The sequence below is a fragment of the Urocampus carinirostris genome, chromosome 13 (genome assembly GCF_059441175.1).
Source record: "Urocampus carinirostris isolate Australia breed hairy pipefish chromosome 13, RoL_Ucar_1.0, whole genome shotgun sequence".
In the NCBI taxonomy this organism is placed as follows: Eukaryota; Metazoa; Chordata; class Actinopteri; order Syngnathiformes; family Syngnathidae; genus Urocampus; species Urocampus carinirostris.
This window is the reverse complement of record NC_142361.1, coordinates 23327187-23349374: the sequence shown is the minus strand read 5'-3', so window position 1 is coordinate 23349374 and position 22188 is coordinate 23327187. Positions and strand designations below refer to the sequence as shown.

General features: G+C 41.3%; 1 protein-coding gene across 2 annotated transcripts in view; it reads left to right on the top strand.

The window, feature by feature from the left end:
• Positions 1-5281: 5281 nt before the first annotated feature.
• The window catches only part of golga4 (golgin A4), a 45837-nt gene continuing 28930 nt past the window's right edge, over positions 5282-22188 (top strand). Inside the window, exons 1-8 of one of the 2 annotated variants that reach the window (XM_088351037.1) lie at positions 5282-5469; positions 8425-8502; positions 10663-10764; positions 14047-14115; positions 14190-14516; positions 14584-14631; positions 14703-14759; positions 14841-14939. In XM_088351037.1, coding sequence (XP_088207163.1) covers positions 5392-5469; positions 8425-8502; positions 10663-10764; positions 14047-14115; positions 14190-14516; positions 14584-14631; positions 14703-14759; positions 14841-14939 — 858 coding nt within the window. In that variant the 5' untranslated portion in view covers positions 5282-5391. Of the gene's footprint in view, positions 5470-8421; positions 8503-10662; positions 10765-14046; positions 14116-14189; positions 14517-14583; positions 14632-14702; positions 14760-14840; positions 14940-22188 lie in introns of both variants that reach the window. The other variant, XM_088351036.1, reaches the window with a different exon arrangement.

Genomic DNA, 22188 nt, shown 5'->3' with positions numbered 1-22188 from the left:
CCAGTGCAAAATGCGCAAGCTGCTTCTCTCAAAAACATGGCTTGACAGCGTTGGAAAGGAGCTAACATCTGCCATATCAAAAAAAACCAACAAATTAAATATGGTTGCATGCACGATGGAATCTCGCTTTTACAGGAGGAGCTATTATTGTCTATTTGATAGGCAACAATATAATTATTTTCACAAGTAATACAAAACACAATTACAACCATACCTTTTTTAACAGCTATTACCTGCCAGTTTTACTCCCTTGTAATTGACACGTATGCAAAACTTATGTAATTCAAATGACACATACAAAATTACAAAATCTTATTCAATGACTTTAAGTGGTTGTATCAGTTTAATGGTTTGTGTTGGGATTATATATGTATATTTATCCTACAGTTGACACAAATATGTTATAAGTGTTCTCAGCCCTTTTTGTATAGTTTTCAGCCTAAGCTGTTTCTCAAGGCCATGAGTTTTTGTTTCTGTCTCTTTCACATTCCAGTGGGTGCACCCTGACCTGTGCATGCCATAACTCAAGTTGTTTTTCTCCAAGAACCTGAATATTAGAAGGGAGGGTTCGGAGACGTCTTCAGAGCGAGCGAGCGAGGAGGAGATTCTAACAGCTTGGTCTCCGCGGCTCTCATAATGATGATTAATAAAATAACCAATTCTAAAGAACCGATTCTCTTTGTCTTTTATTTCAGAGCGTTTTATTATAAATGTTGGAGACTTGAACCTAACAGTTTGGCTTAATCCAGCTAACGTAGCTAATATTTGGTTTTCAAATATCCTCCCATCCTTGACAACTTTCCTATATGGTTAATCTTCAGTGTATATTACCTGATACACACACTTTCCTTTCTTTTTCACATAACCTTGCACGTTTACCACTTAAAACGGCCTCTCTAGAGGTCATTAGGAGGTTATTCCTCTTATGAATATTCTGTTATTCTTTATCATAATAAACTTCTTGCCAATGCCAAATCATTTATCTATTCCAGCACAATACCAGCGGGCACTCTTCACATTTCCTATCCATAATAAATGAATTGGAAATTACTCAACTTCAATCATGATAATAACTTAAAATAAAGGTCATAAATAATTTCTTTTTTGATATGTTTTTTTTCAAATGCCTTGCAAATGACAAATAGTTGTTTTGAATTTAGAATGGAAAATGGGAAATATCGTAAATTTAATACTACAAAATGCATCATAAAAATAATTTAATAATGACCAAAAATAATTCAATAATATATTTCCAAATTAAATTATCTTATAATAATTTTATAAATCGGGCAGCACAGCAGCGCAGTGGTTAGCGCATGTACGACACAGTTCTGGGGTCATGAGATCAAACCTTCCTGTGTGGAGTTTGCATGTTCTCCCCGTGCTTGCGTGGGTTTCCTCCAGGCACTCCGGTTTCCTCCCACATTCCAAAACATGCCTGTCAGGTTAATTGGCCGGTCCAAATTGTCCCTAGGTGTGAATGAGCAAGTGAGTTGTGTGCCCTGCAACCTGTTGGAAACCACCTACGGGTGTACCATGCCCACTGCACGGAGATAACTGGGATGGGCTGCAGCACACCTTCGACCCTACTGAGGATAAGCGGTGCAGATAATGGATGGTTTCAATAATCATTTTATAATGTTTTTTAACAGTGGAAGTAAACAAACAAGGAACGGCCTCTGTGCTGTGGAATGCACTGAGATTCGATCGGCAACCTCATCATAACTGTTTAAATCTAGGCCTAAAACACACTTCAATTATATAGCTTCTGAATGACCTTTATTTCATGTTTATGTCTGTGTGTTTTTTGATGATGCTTGGTCATCCTGGAAGGGGATTACCTCACGTGTGGCCCCTTGTCAAGTTCTCTAATTTTCTTAACGCTGAGGTTTTAAGTTTTCCCTTGCCCTCATGTAGGTTTTAGATCACGGGATGGTGTCATAAGAGACTTTAATTTGCAATAATGGTCTGTGCAGCTCTTTGAGACTCCTTGAGATTAAAGGCGTCAAAAATAAAAAAGAGAGAAACCGAATTAAGGAATCTATGTCAATCTGTTTTTTTCCCCATGCAATAAAAGAAAAGTACAAGCGAAACCATCAGTATTGGCTTGCATCAACAGGAACAGAAGGCACATGATGACGCCAAATGAGCTACTAAAAGGTTGGTCAGTGTGTCCGCTCTTAATGACTTAAATCTTTTCCAAAAGGCAACAGATGCTTGAAATTCATTCCAAAACACACAAAATGCATTAAATAACATTATGGGAGAATTATCATTTGTGTGCGCAGTTCTAGTCTACAGCACTGTGACCCTGATCAGAAAAAGGGGTATCAAAATGTGAATCAGGTATTAATGAGCAACATAATACAGTACAGCCCAGGGATACGGGCTTGCCGCCTTATGACATTTCTACTATATGGTGTGCAATACTGTAATATGTTTTACTTATTTATATTATTTATGTTAATTTTGTGTGCCAAAAAACATATACAATTTAAACGTTGCAGTGTTAGGGCCTATTATCAGTTACATCTCTAGAACACCTGTCGAATATTGTTTGACGTCATATAAGATTCTGTTCTGCTTTTGGTTCATTGCTGGGTTCATGTTTATCGCTGTTCTAGTTTTTTTTCCTCATTGGCTCGCGGTCATCCAGGCTGCTTACTGGATGTTTTCTGTCAGCCAGCTTCTCGTTTTTCCCGTCGATTTGTCCCTGCTAGCCTTCCATGTTCCGGCTGGTTTAGCCTTGATGGCTCTCTGTGTGTTATTTTTGACAATTTGCCCCATTTTGGCTGTTTGCAATTTGTTGTACCATTGCTGCACCCACCTGCGATACAACGCCTCGGCATTCTCCACAAAAACTACAAAAACTTTGACAGGACAGGAAATATTTGAGAAGTACTGTGCTAAAGGAAGAAGCAAAAAGATGATGATAACCATGGAAATGATGATTGTGATTATTGCTAGCCTACCTTTGTTTATTTTCATGGCCATAACCTGTGGACAACCTGATTATTACTAAAATAAAAGAGGAGATAAAAGCAAGGAAATCTGACGGCATGATAATCCTCGCAAGTGGACGTTTTAAAATCAGTCTTAACATTATTCTGTCGTCTCCTCCCCTTTAGCATCAACCCGCTACTCCACTGCACCAGCTCAAGTCATGTCACACCAAAGACATTTTTACAATTTTCTTTCTCCTTTACATTTATATTTATTTGTAATGTTTATCCATGTTTATTACACATTCTATTTTTGTTATTATAATGTTAACATTAGCTAACTACCCCAGGTTCTTATTCCCGCTATACAGCAATTTCACCTTGAAATCCCTACCTCATACTGGATAAAGGTTGCATCCTGGGTGTCTACTGTACTGCAAAAATGAAAACAAATCCATAAATCAGAAATGGAGCAGATGCATTTCATATACATGGCACATTAACTTCAGCATGGAGCAGTGGAGCTCCTTGGTTCTGTCATTACCCACCCATTGTTCAAAGTCACTGTTCCAAAACCACATACATCGAACTTTAATGTAGAGAAGCCAAATTGAATATGCCTGAAATTGTTTTTTTCCTCTCACTACTCCAGTGTTTTTCAACCCTTTTGGAGCCAAGGCACACTTATTATTATTTTTTTTCATTTAAATATAATCTTGTCGTACACCGTCCGTGGAAAATGTTGAGAAATTCCTTCCTGGAACCTGTTTCATGTTGTTGTTTTTTAAAAGCTGAAATTATCCTATGGTCACTGTAGCTCAGGACCATAGCTCAGGAGGTGGTGTTTTTGTAGACCCTCAAAATAAGAAGAGAAGACATCAATTGATTTTCAAACTGCAGGGAGAACAGGAGGACACCCAAACCTCAGATAAGAAATTGCAACCTGTTCTAAAAGCCCTTCCCTGAGCCCTTTCTTTTTTAAAATTTCCTAGGTCACAAAAAGCAGACCTGCCCTAAAGGGTGTGGAAATCAAAGCTAAGCAGCATCATTGGTCGATAGTGACATTGATGTAAACAGTGCATATTTGACAAAATAACAAACTGGTGGGCTCTAATTTGTTTCAGTTTGTTTCCAGTAAAATGAGAAATAACAATTTATATTTGCAAAAGGGTGCGCAATATTTTACTTTTATCTATCTAATCATTATTTTTGCAGTACAACAGCCTTATCAAACAAAACACATGATTAAATATACTGTACTACATCATGAGCAGATAATTGTTACCTAAAAAGAACTAGTGTGCACGGCACACTGCTTGAAAAATATTATTATAGACCACAGTAAAATGTGTAATGGTTTTAGAAAATGAAAATGAAAAAAATGGTTAAAAAGGAATAAGATCTAACAACATCTAGTGTATATATGTGCATGCCACTGATAAGATTATTATCAAGCTTAAAGTGTTTTAACACTTGGGAGAAAATCTTGCTTCCGTACGTAACATTTTTGTCACATGAGGAAATTTCTTGTATACAAAATGTGCATGCTGAAAAGTATATCGTCGGGCATAATTTCTTGTTTACAAAATAAAAAGGTAAAAATAGGCAAAAAGGCAGTAGCTCTAGAGACACCTAGTGTCCATCTGTGCATGCGGTTGTTAAGAATATAGTCAAGCTTCAAGCGTTTTCACACTGGGATGAACATGAAAAAAATGGGGAAAAGTGCAGGAGCACTAGCAACACCTAGTGTCTATCTGTGCACGCCACTGATAAAAATATTATCTAGCTCAAAGCGTTTTCATATTCGAAAAAAAAACTTGCTTTCATGTGGTGAATAATTTGTCAGAGGCGTCCATTTCTTCTATACAAATAAAAATGGAACAAAATGGTCAAATGCGCAGGAGCTTTAGCAACACCTAATGTCTGTCTGTGCATGCTGCTGAAAAGAATACTATCAATCCTAATGTATTTTCCAACAGGGGAAAAATCCTCGCTTTTGTGCGCTGAATATTTTGTCAGACGTGTCAATTTATTCTCCAGTCACAGACATTTATAATCTTGTTATGAAAAACTTTGCATTCTTTTGCAAAGAAGACACTTTTTACGCTTATTTCCAAATAAAAATAGTTTGCGTTCTGCCCTTTTTTGTTTTTATTTTTTGCTTTGTTTATGAACAATGCAAGAATATTACGACTCAGGTGACTAAAAACGCCCAAAACATCATTTTAAATCCCCACTCCGGGCGTTCCCTTTATTTTTTCAGTTGTCTCTTTAAATATCTTTCGTATACTCTTCCGTCCACGTTGGCCGCGCATGCGCACGAGTCCCGGTCACCTGCGCCAACAAGGAAGTCAAAAGGAAGCGCACTGGATGTGAAATCAAAACACTTTTTCCGACACTTTGTCGTCGTCTGCTCCTTATTTATTTTTAGTTTCCTTGACGGGGAAAAATGTTCAAAAAACTCAAACAGAAGATAAACGAGGAGCAGTCGCCGCAGAGGAACGCGCAGACTTCACAACAGGCCCAGGTTAGTTGTGTATGCTAAGTGGCTAAGCTAACATCTGTTTACTTATGTGGCCTTCAAAAGCGCTCGTGACAAGGGGATTATTACTTTAAACTGCTAAGCTTGTTAACATCTAAATGTTTCCTTGAGTCGTATTGTAATAGCTGTATACTTGACCGTTAGCAACGTGATAACTAGTACTGTTCGAACAGTGTTTAACTGTTGAATTTTTTGACAGGCGGTGACTTTCATAAAGGGGCGGGGCTAAACACCGTATGTGGGTCTGGCTGTACTTGTCAGATCGCTCTTTTTTAGTTGTAATATTAAAAATGTTCAACAACCCCCTTTGTTTTTACTGCGGGAATAATAGAAACGTTTCCGATCAATAACTGTCCACATACAGTAAAACCCCGGGATGCGACACCATTCCGTTCATAGGTGGGATCGCAAAGTGAGATTGCAGTGTAGAGGGGAATAGAAACCCATTGTAATTAGCCAATCCCTTCCGAACCCCCGGTGCAGTAATCTCTCGTTTATCGCGAGTGTTGCGTTCCTATAAGAACCCGACATAAGTGAAATCATCCATTATCATTATTATCCTCAGTAGGGTTGCGGGCGTGCTTGATCCCATCCCCAGCTATCTTTGGGCAGGGGACACCCTGAACTGGTTGCCAACCAATCGCAGGGCACACATGGACGGACAACTCTCTTGCTCATTCACACCTAGGGACAATTTGGACCAGCCTAGTAATGTGAAATGCATGTTTTTGGAATTTGGAAGCAGAACACCCATGCTAGTACAGGGAGAACATGCAAACTCCAGGCTGGTTGCTGGATTTGATCCCAAGACCTCAGAACTGTGCCGCGGATGCGCCAACCACTCATCACCCGTTTCGCCCTGTTCTGGAGCCTATCCCAGCTATCTTTGGGCAATGGGTAGGGGGACACCCTGAACTGGGTGCCAGCTAGTCGCAGGGCACACAGAGACATACAACCCAGTCGCACATTCACACCTTGGGACAATTTGGACCGGCCAATTAACATGACATGCTTGTTTTGCGAATGTGGGAGGAAACCAGAGTGCCCGGAGGAAACTCGCATGCACGGGGAGAACATGCAAACCCCGCACAGGAATGCTAGTAGCTTGATTTGAACCAAGACCTCAGAACTGTGCCGCAGGCGCGCTAACCACTCAGCTGTCGTGATAAGAGGAGTCCGTGAAATAGAAACATTTTTTTACAATTATTACACAATGAAATACTCTTATATACACTGAAAGCAAAGAACCACCCTTTTTACACAGTCAAGCCTTTGTTTAACAAACAAAAGTACCGTTTAAACGTTCTTTATTACCCAGATTTACATAAAAATACCAAAATGTTAACGGATATTCTTAGTTTTAGTGGTCTTCTAGTTGAGTTTAAGCTTTATAAACAAAATATACTGTTAAACTTCACATTTAAAGACAATGAAATACATTTTTTTCTTCCCCTTAAATTTGCCCTTGTGAATGTACAATTTAACTATAAGATTTACAGTAAATGTTTCTTTCGGCTTAGATTTATATTTGATTCATATATTCCATGCAGCACATCCTCCCAAAATAGTTTGAAGGCATTGTCAATCGTATCAGCTATCACATAACTGATTTCACATCAGAAATTTATGATCAAGGGCCAGTGCTGTTACAGTTTCAAGCGCTGCAAAACAAAATGTATATTTTACATGAATAGGTCATTCCAAATCCACACACACAATGGTCTCTCGCTGTTACAAAATATATTTTCCTACTCTTTTTATTGTAATTACCTTGCACTTTATTTTAACACATTTGTACTTTTGGTCCTTGCATAAGAATACTGAAATGACAAAAACTCTCACATTGGTTTTAGTATTTTTTTCCACATCATTTCATTTGAACACAAGTTAGTTCAACTTTTGTTGTACTTTTATTCTTTCCTTGCATTCTTCAGCAATTACAAGCCATTGAGCAGCATACTTTACTTCTCAGCATTTATTATTTTAACGCACTTTGGCTCATAAGTAAATATGACCGCTCTTAGTATTAACAGAATCAACAAGGGTGTTTGCTGACGATCAATATAAAATGCTTCTACTACTACTAGGGTAGTAAGGAAGTACTGTTTTTTTGTTTTGTTTTGTTGTCCAGTATTATTTGTTTTTACATTGAATTAGTAAGCTCGTGGGTATTGGTGGGACAAAATCTTGGTGGTTAACATGCAGACACACGTTTCAAGATCCAATGTCTTCACCCCACTGAGTTTGCATATCCTCCTGGTGCTTCCATGGGTCATTGTCATTAGAATATAGAGTGGCACGGCGGATGGGTGGTTAGTGTGCAGCGCCACGGTGTGGAGATTCAGGGTTCAAGTCCAGTTACCGCAGCCTCCCAGTGTGCATGTTCTCCCCGTGCCTGCGTGGTACTCCAGTTTCCTCCGACAGTCCAAAAACATACATGTCAGGTTAATTGGCCTGTCCAAATTGAACCTGCGTGAATGAGCAAGTGAATGGTCAGTATCTCTGTGCCCTGCTCACTGCCCGAGGATAGCTGGGATGGGCTCCAGCACCCCCGCGACCCTACTGAGGATGCAGATAATGGATAGTTTTCTTTATTATATAGTTGTTAATGTCTGTGCATGAAATAGAACCTAAGACGCCATGATCCGAGGACAACTGTATATTTTTCATCAAATACTGGTGAAGGTTGTTAATTACACATATCCAGTCTAAACTTGTTAAATATGCGGATCGGTTTGTCGTTGTTTCTTCCATTTTTGCTTGTATTCCATTATGCGGACTCTCGGAAGCATCTGTAGATGATGGAGGAGTTTCCAATCCTGCTTAACTTTAAATTGCAAACCTGCAATCAACTTCACTGAGTGCTTGCAGTGGTTTACATCATTCAAACGTAGAAAAGCAGAACAAATTATTATTTTTGGTGTGTGATTTTAAAAGCAGATCGGGTCTGCAGACCGCCGCAGCAGCCAAACTCCCTTATTTTACCAGGATGGTGTTCCTTCTCCCAGTGACAGAGAGGTGAGTATTATGACAATAGCGTTTTATCCCATTTTTTTGCAAGATTAAGTGCAATCGTTCTTGAGAATTTGTGTTATGCTGTGATCCCCCTAATAACCACTGTTCAGCTAAAAATGTAACCCAGCCACCCTGCAGTGCTTCAACATTTAACATAGCATATAAGTGATACTACTTATGAAGTATCTTCACGTGTCACAGTTTGCTCAATTAATGTCTGCCATTATTATGTGTATACTGCTCCTTCCAAAATGTTAACCCTAATGACAAGCCTCATTGATCTAACAATCTCTAAAGAGCAGAATTATTGTCATATAGAAGTGTAAGCCGAATAATGTCCCGTAATGTTTGACTTAACAAATGAGAACAAAGTTTAACAAATATGCTAATGTCAGCGACTGAGTGTTGATTTTACTTTATCGTACTCAAACCACCCAGAAGGTTTTCGACATGACAGCTTTGCAAATCATGGTTTCATGGTGAGAACAGACCACCTTTTAGTGTATATATTTTCATAAATAATTTATACAATCTGATGTGGTTTCCTTCTCTTCTGAAGTTGATGTATTTTCTTTTCTCCCTAGCAGTGTCAATTTGAGGATAAGGACAAGCCTGAGGTAGATAATTATGGATGTTCCTGCATCCTGCAAAAAGAGCTTAGTTGTGTAGAAATATCTTATATTTTTGTTGTAGTATCTACACAAAATTTTGACCTACAAATATTAGATTTCAATGATGGTATCCCATCTAGTAGTGGTCCTCCTGTCTTTTGTAGATGGAGGGGAATGTAGGTAATTTAGCTCCTTCATTGCTCCATAGTTGCAGTATTTGTTTCATTTCACAAATCTCCAACCCTTTGACATCTCTGTGTGTGTGTGTTTTTATCTGTAAAACTTAAGGAAATATTGTTTATGCCCCTTGAATTGTATTAGAATTTTAACTCAAGTGCAACAAAGATAAGTATTTTCTGGACTTTTTTTTAAGATGTTTAGATATTTACCTCTCAGCAATTCAAAGCATTTTCTTTCATAATGAAGACCACACACTGAGATGTTAAACTGTTATGGTGACATTAACGTTTACTATTTCATGTTTCCACGTTCTTCTTGCTCTTTCATTCTTGCTTTTACAGTGGAGCCTCTAAGGTTGAATTCCGCCTTTTATTAAATTTTGGACGCGTTCCGGTTCGTACATATTTTCACCCAAAACAATGCCAACTTTTTTAAAGATGGTGTACTGTAGGGGAATTAGTGGCTGGATGCATATGGGGGAGAAGACGCTTGATTAAAATTCAAACTGATTGTAAAAGTGAGACTTGCTATTCCCTTAAAATACTTTAATTGACTCCTCATTCTTGATAACTAACCCGATCGTTGATTAGTTACGGCCATATTCCTTAGCGAGGATAACAACACTTGTGCCTTCTTTGAATTTATTGATAATTGCAAGTTTTGTTTCCATGGGTATCATCTTCTTGCTTCTCCCTTTAAAGTGTCTGCAAGTCTTGGGACACACGGCAAAACAAAATAACGTTTGATGCACAAGATTATGAACTGAACAAAGAGAGCAAATAGGAGCATTTTGGGAGGTAGTTCAGACAATAGCATAATCGGCATCCTCAGAAAGCCGTGACCAAAGCAATTGTAGACCAGCATCTTATAAGACGTTGACCAATAGCAGACGGGCATTTTCTAGACATATGAGACATGAGATTCGCACCGCCATTCGCGAGAATGGTGCAAACTTTTAATTTTAAGGTACGCAAAAGAAATTCTTTCTGACGTCCTATGGTTGGGCAAAATGCTGTAAGGAGAGGCCAAAAAACCATTGTATTCAACATCGTAACGGAAATATTGTAAGCTTGGGACAGTGTAACCTGGGTGGTCAACTGTAAATGCATTTTTTAATCATTTAATTGCAACTTGCACGGAAATGATCACACTTGTATTGCGAAAATTAAGATTCCAACGACTTCACCGGAATTTAACTGGGAATTCAACTGTAGAGGTTTTGATGTCCCCCACCACCCTTTCTCTCTCTGGCTTTCTCTCACACTCCCCAAAACACTGTTCCACTCTTAGTGTTGTTTTTTTCTCATTGCTCTGTGTGTTCCTGCCGTGCCCCCCCCTCCAACCAACCTTTTCCTGCCCTGGCGGGGGTCAGGCGCTGGCCGGGATGATAGCAGAGCCCGCTTTTCTCTCTGAGTATACTATCTTTGCTCTGGACCATTCAAAACGACCCAAAACGGCCCAGGTAGCCAGTGTGGTGAGTTTATCCTCACGTCCTGCCTCTTCTTCCTTCGCATTGCTGCTCCTCCTCCTCCTCCTGCTCTGGTCCTTCCTCCCGACTCTGCCCAAGTTTGGGAAACCGGTATAAAGCTTCAGCCCTTCCAGAGGCTCTTCTGTCGATGGTTTCCTTTAGGATTTAGCAACAGGAAGGCATCTCCTGTCGGGGCTTAGCCTGCATCCAATGGTTGATCTTGTGCCATAGAAGCCTGTCTGCATTCGTCTTTTTGTTACCTACCACCTATCGTGAAATATGCCCTCTGTCTTTTTCCTTCAGTTGCTTGCCTTCTTTAGACCCTACCCAAAGCATAGCATCCTCTTAGGTTGCCTGAAATACCTCCCCATTCTCCCTAAAGTCTGTATTTGAAACGGTGTTCCCACGGATCCTTGAAAAGTCCTAAAAGGCACTGAATTCATTATTGTAAAAACAAGGCCTTAATTGGCATTAAAATGTCGTAAATCCACTTTTTTAAAGTCTTGAAAATGTGAACAAATAAGATTTATGTTTGTTTAAACTAAAGATATTTATTAAAGTCATTTTTATTGCAGCATGATAAAAATGCTTTATGAATGTAGCGGAAAAGTTCTTTGGAATTAGTACTTATCTGCCAGTTCTGACTGAAGATCCATGATGTACTGTAAACATCCTTTTTATTTCTTTTTGTTCCATGTCTAAAACTTTGTATAGAGGTATGTTTTTCAGATGGAAATTTTTCAACTGGAGCAAAATGTGATTTAAATACACATAAACATATACACATTTGTTTAAAATTGCCCCTAACTCACTTTTGTTTTCTGTTTTTTTTTTTTTTTTACATCGACTTAAATTTATTTCAAAGGGCCTTAAAACAAGTCTTAAGGTCTTGAATTTTACTTGCATTAAGCTGGGGGAACCCTGTCAGAGTTTACAGTACATGTATGTATTAATTTTTATTGGATGGGCAACTTGCAGCTCATGGGCTGTATATGTCTGAATTCAGTTTATTGCATACAATAGACACAACGTAGATCTGGTGAAAATGATAAACCTTTTTTCAGTTTTCTTTCCTTTGTTGTGGTTGTTTTAAGGGAAGTAAACCCATTTTTTACGCAAATGTATATCTTAAGTTTGCCATAGTTTTATTAGAATTTATTTTTGGATCCAAGAGAAAAAACATTTCCATGGTTTTCAATAATACTATTGTTGTCGTTCTTTTTTTTGTTTTTTGTATTTTTGGAACGTCCCACATGCAAATGTTTATTTTATGTTAATTGTTTCATTAGAAATTGTTTGTGGAACTATGGGAAATCAGTAACCGAAAAACACCTACGCATTGAAACTGTTCTAATTATATATTTACTTGTATTTCTAAGCAGTTATTTATTCCTTGGTAACAGGCTTAGTATAGTTATACGTTGTACTATCAAATTTTACCACAAGGTGGCAGGCCTGGATTATGTATGCTTGCTTTGTACACTGATTTACTGTAAATATTGGAGACTTGATAATGTTGAGAAAACTTAAGTTGATACGCCTCAAAAATACGTTTTTCAGAAAAAAAATGCACAGCATTAGTTCATCCATTTGTGGTATTTGAAATTCCAATCTTCCTCCAATGATAATTTGCTTTAAACTCTTTTGCTCTTAATAACAAATAATGAAATGCGATATTGCCACAATCATATGCAATTATACAGGGAAAATGGGTTTACAAAGCTTAAAAAGACGAGTCCCTCAATTTATATTATATAAATATTCAGTTTCCATTTTGTTATAATGTTGTTTAAAGAGCCGCTCAAACTACAGCAGTGTTTGCATATTGGTTATTTGCTTGTTTTTCCCCTTGCCATGTTTTGAGTCCATTAGAACACAATAAATGAAGTCTGAGTTACTTTTTTGAATTACTAAAACTGGCTCATTTTATTTTAAAAAATAAGAAAACCAGTGATGCAAACATTATCCGCCAACAACAAAATCTATCACTTCCCGTGTTTCATATCCTGAGGCCAGGAAGATTTGGAGCAGTCAAGTGAGGAGAGAATAATTTGCTTTGCTAAATATGCTTCTAACAAGTTTACTAAACCAGCTAAACTGCTAAATGCTCAACTTGGTCCAATTAAGACTCTTGTGCTATCTTAGGGCTGACTCTGTGACTTGAACGTAATAATCTATGTTCTTGCCTAACGGCTGGTCAGTTGTGTTTTAACCCCTTTTTTTTTTTCTCGAGATGCCTTCGTTTGATGTCTTTAACTCCTCAGTTTTCCCTCCACCGAGTTGCATGAAGGTGCCCAATGCCCCTGCATTGCTCCCGGCAATGCTACTACAGTAGACCCCCGGGATACGACATTAATCCGTTCTGAGTTGGGGATCGCACATTGAAATTGCTAATGCAATCCGAATCCTCTGTATCCCGGATCAAAACATTAACATAAGTACCGTACTACTTATATGTTATATTTGTGTATATAATTTAAAAAACATGAATACTGTACTTGCATAAAGGAAAAATGACATTTTATTTAACATTGGTTTGATATGATTTGAACTGGATCATTGGGGTTACTGGGTGCATAGAGAGGAGGAGATGGCAGATTTGTGAGTATTGTTGCGCTCTTAGACAAATTCCTTGCTTTCTCACCTCATTATTTTTAAAAGATAGGCCTGATCCGATTGGTGCCGGCCATACAATTTAGCGAGGATAGCCATTTGCTTGCATCCTACATATTTCTTAATAATTGATAACTTCGTTTCCATGGTGACTGTTTGTGCTTCTCCCTTCAGCATCACTGCAAGTCTCCAGACACGTAAAATACATACAGTACAAAAAATACAAGACTATAGCACCGACTCACACTCTTTACAAATTACATAAGATTCTCAACCTACAACGAGAGAAGGGCATTATGGGAGGTAGTTTAGCCAAGAGCAGTTCTGCGTCTTCAAGATGCCGTTACGCAAACCAATAGCAGATCAGCACATTATATAACATTGACCAATAGCAGACACTTAAGCCGCATTAAGTTTGAATTTTACATGTTTTAGGACATGCAAAAACATTTTCTGTTGATGTCGTATAGTGGGGAAAATTACGTTAAGGGGGGCTGAAACTTATTCCACACCCTTAAGCGGAAATGACATAAGCTGGAGTCACCGTATCCGAGGGGTCTACCGTATAGCTCCTTTCGGAGTTATCGGGGAGTCATACGGGGTCTGGATAACTAATAAGCCTAGGATACTCCTGACATACTAATTGCCACACTCATTCCAATCCATTCTCTCCAGAGTAACCTTAAAGGGCCAAGCAGGTCTCCCAGCGGAAGTATCAATGGAGATGGAAGTGTGTCTCCTCATGTGCGTGAACACCCATCTTTATAAATATATTTCTGTTGAATACAGTTATTTATATCTTTCTATCATTCTAACAGAGAGAGGAAACACAGTCCTTCGCCCAAAAACTACAACTCAAAGTACCTTCAATGGAGTCCATTATTCGAAGCGGCGCCAGCCGAGCTGAAAACCTCTTCCGATCTCCCTCAAAGGAAAGTCTGAATCGGAGTTCCTCGCGCGAGTCCTTGACACATTTAGGTGAAAATGAAGCTTCCGGTGGCCCTACGTATGACCCACCTTCAGACATTGAAAGTGAGGCTGAGGAAGCGGCAGGAAATGCAGATTCGCTCTCCAAAGATCAGCTACTGCATCGTTTGGTCAGGGTGGAAACGAGCTTGGGGAAGTATCGCGGAAAGTACTCTGAGGTCAGTCACCGATTTTGAAAACCAGTTGATGGGTTTAGTTTTCTAAATATGATCGTTTGCCCCACAGCTGGTTACTGCGTATCGCACAGTGCAACGAGATAAAGAAAAAACACAGGTGAGTTCTTGTAAAATCTGTTGTCATTCTTTTTCATTATGTATTTAGTGGTACTTTATCCCTTGTCAAAGGCCATTCTCAGCCAGTGTCAAGACAAGGCTCTCCGCAGAATAGGAGAATTACGAGAGGTAAGGCATAATGGAAATGTGTCAGTTAAAAAACATTTTAAAATTTAATTCGACTTAAAATAACTTGTCGAATCATTTCAGGAGTTACAAATGGACCAACAGGCAAAGAAACACCTTCAGGATGAGTTTGATGCTGCACTGGAAGAGAAAGACCAGATGATTAGTGTCCTACAAACACAGGTAACTGCTTTATATTCAATCAGCATCTTTCCCAGCCCTTCATTTGTCTGTTTGAAATGTGGTACTTGTGAATCAAATGCATATTTTATTTGCAAAATATTATTTACTATGAGCAAAAGTATCTGCCAACAGAAACAACAGGAACTTTTACCTGTGTAACCGCGTTGTACGTGTCCCACCAAAGATCCACATTCACGCTGGACTGGATGATGAGGTTTTTATTATTACAGTTCTGCAAATGGATGAGTCACAACATTAGCTTTTTCTGCTGGGTTTGATCTCTTTGATCTCTTTGTAGTACTCTGGTTAAACTGACAACAAAGCATATCAAAGAGCTGTCTTTTCACTTTACAGAAAATACATTTTAGAATATCACAATACATTTATAAATCTTTGCATTTTAACAAGATACTTTTAACAAGAGATCGTATAGTGGATTTTTAACGTTTACAATGAATTCAACATGTTTTTCTTTACTCTGAATTTTAACCAACATCATCCTTTTTTAATGTATATGAAAAAATAGGAATAAAAACAATAATGAGTATAAAAATGGGTACAATTTACCTGCAAATGGATGAGTCACAACATTAGCTTTTTCTGCTGGGTTTGATCTCTTTGATCTCTACAAGGGGAATTAATATTTAGTAAAACAGAAACAAAACGAAAATAAATCAAAACAGCTTGACAATATCAATCACATTACTATGCATGGTGAGAGATTTGTCAGCTGGGGTTATAATGTTTAAAATTAACTTATTTTGTGGAGCACCAAAAGATATGTCTTACCTTTGTAGTACTCTGGTTAAACTGACAAAACCCCGCCTCCTGGTCACATGTTAGAAGCCAAAACCAAACCCCACCCCATACCAGCAGATGGCACTGTTGGACTCAGCATTGCAGGACATTTACCAAAAACTATACACATATTTTAGCAGGAATTTCAATAAAATAAAAGTTATTATTACACCCGTTACATACACCCCCCTGAAATTCTGCTAAATATGGGTGTGCTACACTAAACAGAAAAAAAATCACATGCCAAAAAGGCAAATACTGATGAAAAAGAGGACACGAAAACTGGTACAGTATTACAAGGAACAAACTGAAGTGCATGTCAGTTCTAAAACTCTCCCAAAAAGGAGTGTGAAAAGAAAGGAGGCGATCAAACTCCTAACTAAGCACAGACTCAAAGATGCCTGTTACATCTCTGAAATATCAAACATTGTTCCTGTAGTTGTAAGTGCTCACATAGGCACAATTCTTGTTTCTTACTCAAGCTTTGTTACTCAAACTGAAAGTGCATCTCTACTGAACTTAAACTAGGAACTTGCAGATATTGCGGACAGATGATTGTCACCTACCACATGGTCATTCATCTGACAAATAAGACGACTAGGAGGCCTGATGGACTGGCGGACCCTAAGACCATAACGGTTAGGTTGAGCACAAATAACCTGAGCTTGAAGGTCTGGGGCAGTCAAGTCTAAACAGTCAGTATCAGGGGAGTCTGCGTCCAGATGGTCAGTGTTCAATGGGGTCTCGTCTGGGAGACCCATACCCAAAGGGATCATGTTTTCAGAGCACTGTGATGGGCTTTCCGTATTGTCACTTGAAGTATGGTCAACATCTTGTTCGGGGATGTGCTGACTTCCTCGGCTGGATGTATCAACACTGCGAGAGTCGGACTGGGCATCAGATCTGCTGTCTAGTGAGTTATCCTCTACCTCTGGATGAACTTGCTCTTCACCTGCCTGTATCACCCAGTTTACTGTACGGACATCACTGTCTTCAACCGCGTCAGGTAAATCAGGGCATACATCACTTCCATGCATAGCAGCGTCAGACTCTGAGTGTTCAGATTCGCTGGCCAGATCATCCTCACAGGGCAAGAAGCTAACAGAGAGCAGCAAATTCCTGTGAACTACCTTCTCTTTGCCCGTCAGACAATCCTTGACTCTGTAGACATTGAGATCAGGCTTGACTGATATGACTTCATACGGGGTTGACTCCCACTTATCTGCAACTTTGCGTTTCCCCGGGACACCTCTGTTGGCGATCAACACCCGGTCTCCCACGACGAGAGGTGATCCTTTGGCCCTACGGTTGTACAGCTTGGCATGACGAGTCTGTTCTCTGAGAGTATTCCTCTGTACAATTTGAGCAGCTTCATGTAGATCTTTCTTCAGATGGCGTACAAAGTCAGAGTAGCTGACAACAGCATCATTGGTATTAGCATGTTGAAACATGACATCGACAGGGAGACGAGGGATCCTACCAAACACTAGGTAAAACGGTGCAAACCCTGTTGTCTCATGCTCTGTGCAGTTATAGCAGAATGTGAGCTGCTGCAGCATTTGTGGCCACTTTGCTTTGGGCTGAGGGGGAAGGGTTCTGATCATATCTCCCAATGTTCGGTTGAATCGTTCTGCGATGCCATTTCCCATGGGGTGGTACGGAGTGGTATGGGATTTCTGCACCCCTGCCATCTCTAGAAGCTCTTTGATCAGTTTGCTCTCAAAATTAGCTCCCTGATCAGAGTGGATACGCCGTGGGAAACCATAGACAAGGAAGAAATCCTGCCACAGACGGCGAGCAACTTGTTTGGCGGTTTGATTTCTGCAAGGGAAGGCGTGCGCCATCTTGGAGAAATGATCAGTTACGACCAGGACATCTACAGACTTGTTCTCTTGCTCAGCAGTCCAAAAGTCTATACAGACCAACTCCATAGGCTCAGAGGTGACTATGTTCTTGAGTGGTGCACGGTTGTGTGGTTCCGGTGTTTTCCCTACTACACAGCGCTGACAGGATTTGACATAATTCACAACATCACGTTCCATGCCATTCCAGAAGAATCGTTGCCTCACCAGAGACAAAGTACGGTTCTGGCCTTGGTGACCTGCTGAGTCATGTAAACCTTGAAGGACTTTCTGTTTCAATGAATCAGGCACCACAAACTGGAAGATTTTCTTCAGATTCAGATTCAGATTCAGATCTACTTTATTGTCATTCTAGTACACGTGTATACAGAACGAAATGTCGATGCATCTGACCCCCACAGTTTCCTTGAATGTACAGATATAAATAATGTTGTATTGTATTTTGGCTACGTGTAGTATTTTACCATAGTGCCGATAGTGCAAGAAGAGTAGCTAACCAGATGTGCAATATGGGCAGTCAGGTTAACAAGTCAGGTACACAGTAACATTAACACTGTAACAATAACGCTGTAATTACAATAGTGCAGAGAGCAATGTGCAAGGAGTGGCAAGCTATAAAAAAAACTGCCAGTAGTGCAAAAGTCAGATTAGCAGCCGTTTAGATTTAAGTTAACTATATGTTAGATTGACCATTTAACAGTCTAATGGCCAGGGGGACTAGACTATTGCGGAGCCTGGTGGTCCTGCACCGCACACTGCAGTACCTCTTCCCAGAGGCTAGCAGAGTGAACAGTCCATGATGGGGGTGAGAGGGGTCCCCGGTAATGTTTTTAGCATGGGATAGGCAGTGCTTCTGGCCAATGTCCTGAATGGAGGGAAGTGTAGTCCCGATTATTTTCTCTGCTGTCCTCGTTACCCTCCTCACACTACCCCAGTCGGTAGCGCTGCAGCCTCCACACCACACAGAGATACAGCTGGTCAGGATACTCTCTATGGTGCCCCTGTAGAATGTAATGAGGGAGGGTGGGGGCAGGTGGGCTCTCCTCATCCTCCGCAGGAAGTACAGGCGCTGCTGTGCCCTCTTCACCAGTGATGCAGTGTTTACGGACCAGGTGAGTTTGTTTGTAATGTGCACCCCTAGGAACTTGATACTGCTGACAACCTCCACAGCCTTGTTGTTGATGCAAAGTGGGGCATGGTTGGGCTGGTTTTTCCTAAAGTCGACAATGATCTCTTTAGTTTTGTCGACATTCAGGACCAGGCTGTTGTCCCTGCACCAGCCCACCAACTGCTCCACCTCCTCTCTGTAGGCCAGGTCGTTGTCATCCCTGATGAGGCCCACCACTGTTGTGTCGTCAGCATACTTCACGATGTGGTTTGTGGCGGACCTAGGGACGCAGTCGTGTGTCATCAAGGTGAACAGCAAGGGGCTTAGGACGCAGCCTTGGGGGGAGCCCGTGCTGAGGTAGATGACATCTGAACTGTTCTGACCTATCCGCACTGATTGGGGTCTGTCACAGAGGAAGTCCAGCAGCCAGTTCCGCAGGGGGGTGTTGAAACCCAGGAGTCTCATCTTGTCTACCAGATGTTGTGGGATGATGGTGTTGAATGCTGAACTGAAGTCCAGGAACAGCATCCGCACATGGGTGTTCTTCTCCTCTAGATGTGTCAGGCTCAGGTGAAGCGCAGAGGAGATGGCATCCCTGGTGGAGCGGTTTGTCCTGTAGGCAAACTGAAAGGGGTCGAATGAGGAGGGGAGACTGGAGGTGATGTGCTCTTTAACCAGTCTCTCAAAGCACTTCATTATGATAGGAGTCAGTGCAACGGGCCGGTAATCGTTGAGTGATAAGATCTGGGGTTTCTTTGGCACTGGGATGATGTTGGCAAATTTGAAGCATGATGGTACTTTGGCTTGGTCTAGCGAGGTGTTGAAAATGTCTGTTAGTACACAAGCCAGCTGATCGGCGCACTCCCTAAGTACCCGCCCCGGAATGTTGTCCGGGCCTGGAGCCTTCCTTGTGTTGACCCTTCTCAGGGTCTTCCTCACGTCAGATGAGTCCAGGTGGAGTGCTCTTTCGTCCTGATTTGGAACCGCTTTCGCTGCAGGGGTGCCGTTTTGTGCCTCGAACCTTCCAAAGAATTTGTTGAGGTCATTCAGAAAGTCCATGCTAGTGTTCTGCACTGGGGCGGTGGTTGACTTGTAACTGGTGATGGCCTGAATGCCTTTCCACATATCCCTGGTGTTGGTTGTGCTGAGGAAACGTTCCTGGATTTTTTGACTGTGCGTTCGCTTTGCTAGTCTGATAGCCCGGTTCAGGTTAGCCCTCGCTGATAACAGCGCCTCCTTGTCACCAGATCTAAAGGCAAGGTTCCGTACTTTTAGTTGTTGTCGTATTTCAGCAGTCATCCAGGGCTTCTGATTGGCACTGGTGCATATAGTTTTGTTATTGCTGACGTCTTCTGCGCATTTACTGATGTAGGCTGACACAGAAATGGCGTACTCATCTATATTTATTTTGTTGTTGTAAGTGGCAGCCGATTTAAACATGTCCCAATCAGTGCAATCAAAGCAGTCCTGTAGTGCCTCCATTGCCCCCTCAGACCACACCCTCACCTGCTTCACTGTAGGTTTTTCTCTGGTCAGCAGGGGCTTGTATGCTGGAATTAGCATAATAGAAAGGTGATCTGATGAGCCAAGATGGGGGCGGGGGGCTGCTTTATATGCACCTTTGATGTTTGTGTAGGCCAGGTCTAATGTGTTCCTACCTCTTGTAGCAAAGTTTACATGCTGATGGAAATGCGGGAGAACTGTTTTCATATTGGCCTGGTTAAAGTCCCCCGCCGCGATAAAAATGCACTCGGAGTAAGCATGCTGCAGTTCACTCACAGTTCGGTAGAGAACGTCCATTGCCTCCTTCGTATTAGCGCTGGGGGGCACGTACACGGCAGTAATGATGGTCGCGCTAAACTCCCTCGGTAGGTAGAATGGTCTGCAGATCACCGTCAAAAGTTCAATGTCTCGTGAGCAGTGTTTCGATATTATCTTCGCATTTTTACACCAGTTGTTGTTGGTATAAATGCATAGACCGCCCCCCTTGCTTTTGCCGGTGAGCTCGCCGCTTCTATCAGCGCGGAAAGCAGTTAGCCCCACAATGCTAACAGCGTCATTCGGGATAGATGAGTTTAGCCATGTCTCCGTCAGAATTAAAGCACAACAGTTCGTCAATTCGCGGTTCGATGTAAATTCCACTTGTAAATGGTCCAGTTTGTTGTCCAGGGAGCGGACGTTGGATAGGAAAATGGATGGTAGAGGCGTTTTGAAGGGTTTAGCCTTCATCCGAGCCGTTAGCCCGGCCCGACAACCTCGTTTCCTTCCCCGGTCACAGCGCTTCCGCTTGCCACTTTTACTCGCTGCTTTGTCGGCCGCAGCGTTCTGTTGACGTAGCACTCCGAGGCTAAGTAAACACTCCAGAGTGATCGTCGAAATTTGCGCTGGATTTCTGGATGTTCGCATATCCAGCAAAAAACTGCGATCGTATATTAATCTACAGTTAGAGTTGTCTTTGTTCGCCCTCATAAACTGAGTCGAAGATTGGGGCCATGTGAGGATCTTTCCTTATTTTGTAGAGCATGCCATTCTGTATGGTGAGTCTGCTCCAATGCTTCAGTAGTTTCATCACACTAGGCGATTCGACAGCTCTCTCACGCCTGGTAGGTCTCTTGTGTCTATGCACAAAGTACATGGTCCTGCTTATTGTGTTGTCCTGTTCTTGTAAACCAACAAGCTGACTCTGTGGGAGTGCCGTTGACTGATCTCCCTTCTGCAGAAGATTGAAGTTGGCGTCTGTTCCCATCACTTGACCCACGCCACCAGTGGACTGAGCACTGAAGACAGCAGCAACCTCTTCTGATGTCACAGAACCATTGGAGCCTGATGGAATTGCCCTTTTTACTGACTCGTCTGATGTCCCAGCACTCTCGTCTACAACAGCGTGACAATTGTTGGATACTCTGAACACCTCTTGCACAGTACTGTTGTTCACCCTGTTGACTTGGTCCAAGAGCGAAGTATAGGGCTCGGTAACAAGGCGATGACCCACACATGACCGTACAAATGGCTCACGGCTCAGAGCGTCGGCTACGATGTTCTTTGGTCCGGGAATGTACTTCAGGTCAAAATTGTATGCAGCTAGCTTCGCTACCCACCGCTGTTCACACGCATCAAGTCTTGGTTTGGTCAAAATGTATGTAAGTGGGTTATTGTCGGTCCACGTGGTAAAGTGTCTTCCTTTCAACCAATGGCTGAATTTATCACATACCGCCCATTTCAAGGCAAGAAATTCGAGCCTGTGTGCAGGGTAGTTGAGCTGGGAGCGAGAGAGCGTCTTACTTGCAAAGGCGACTGGTCTGGCTACTTTTCCACCAGGTGGCAGCTGTGACAGGACTGCTCCAATCCCATCAAAGGATGCGTCGACAGCCAGAATAAACGGCGCATCAAAATCTGGGTGCGCCAGAGTGACACCTGTCACGAGGTCGTGCTTCAGTGTTTCAAAGGCGTTCTGGCATGCATCGGACCAATCTGCAGGCGT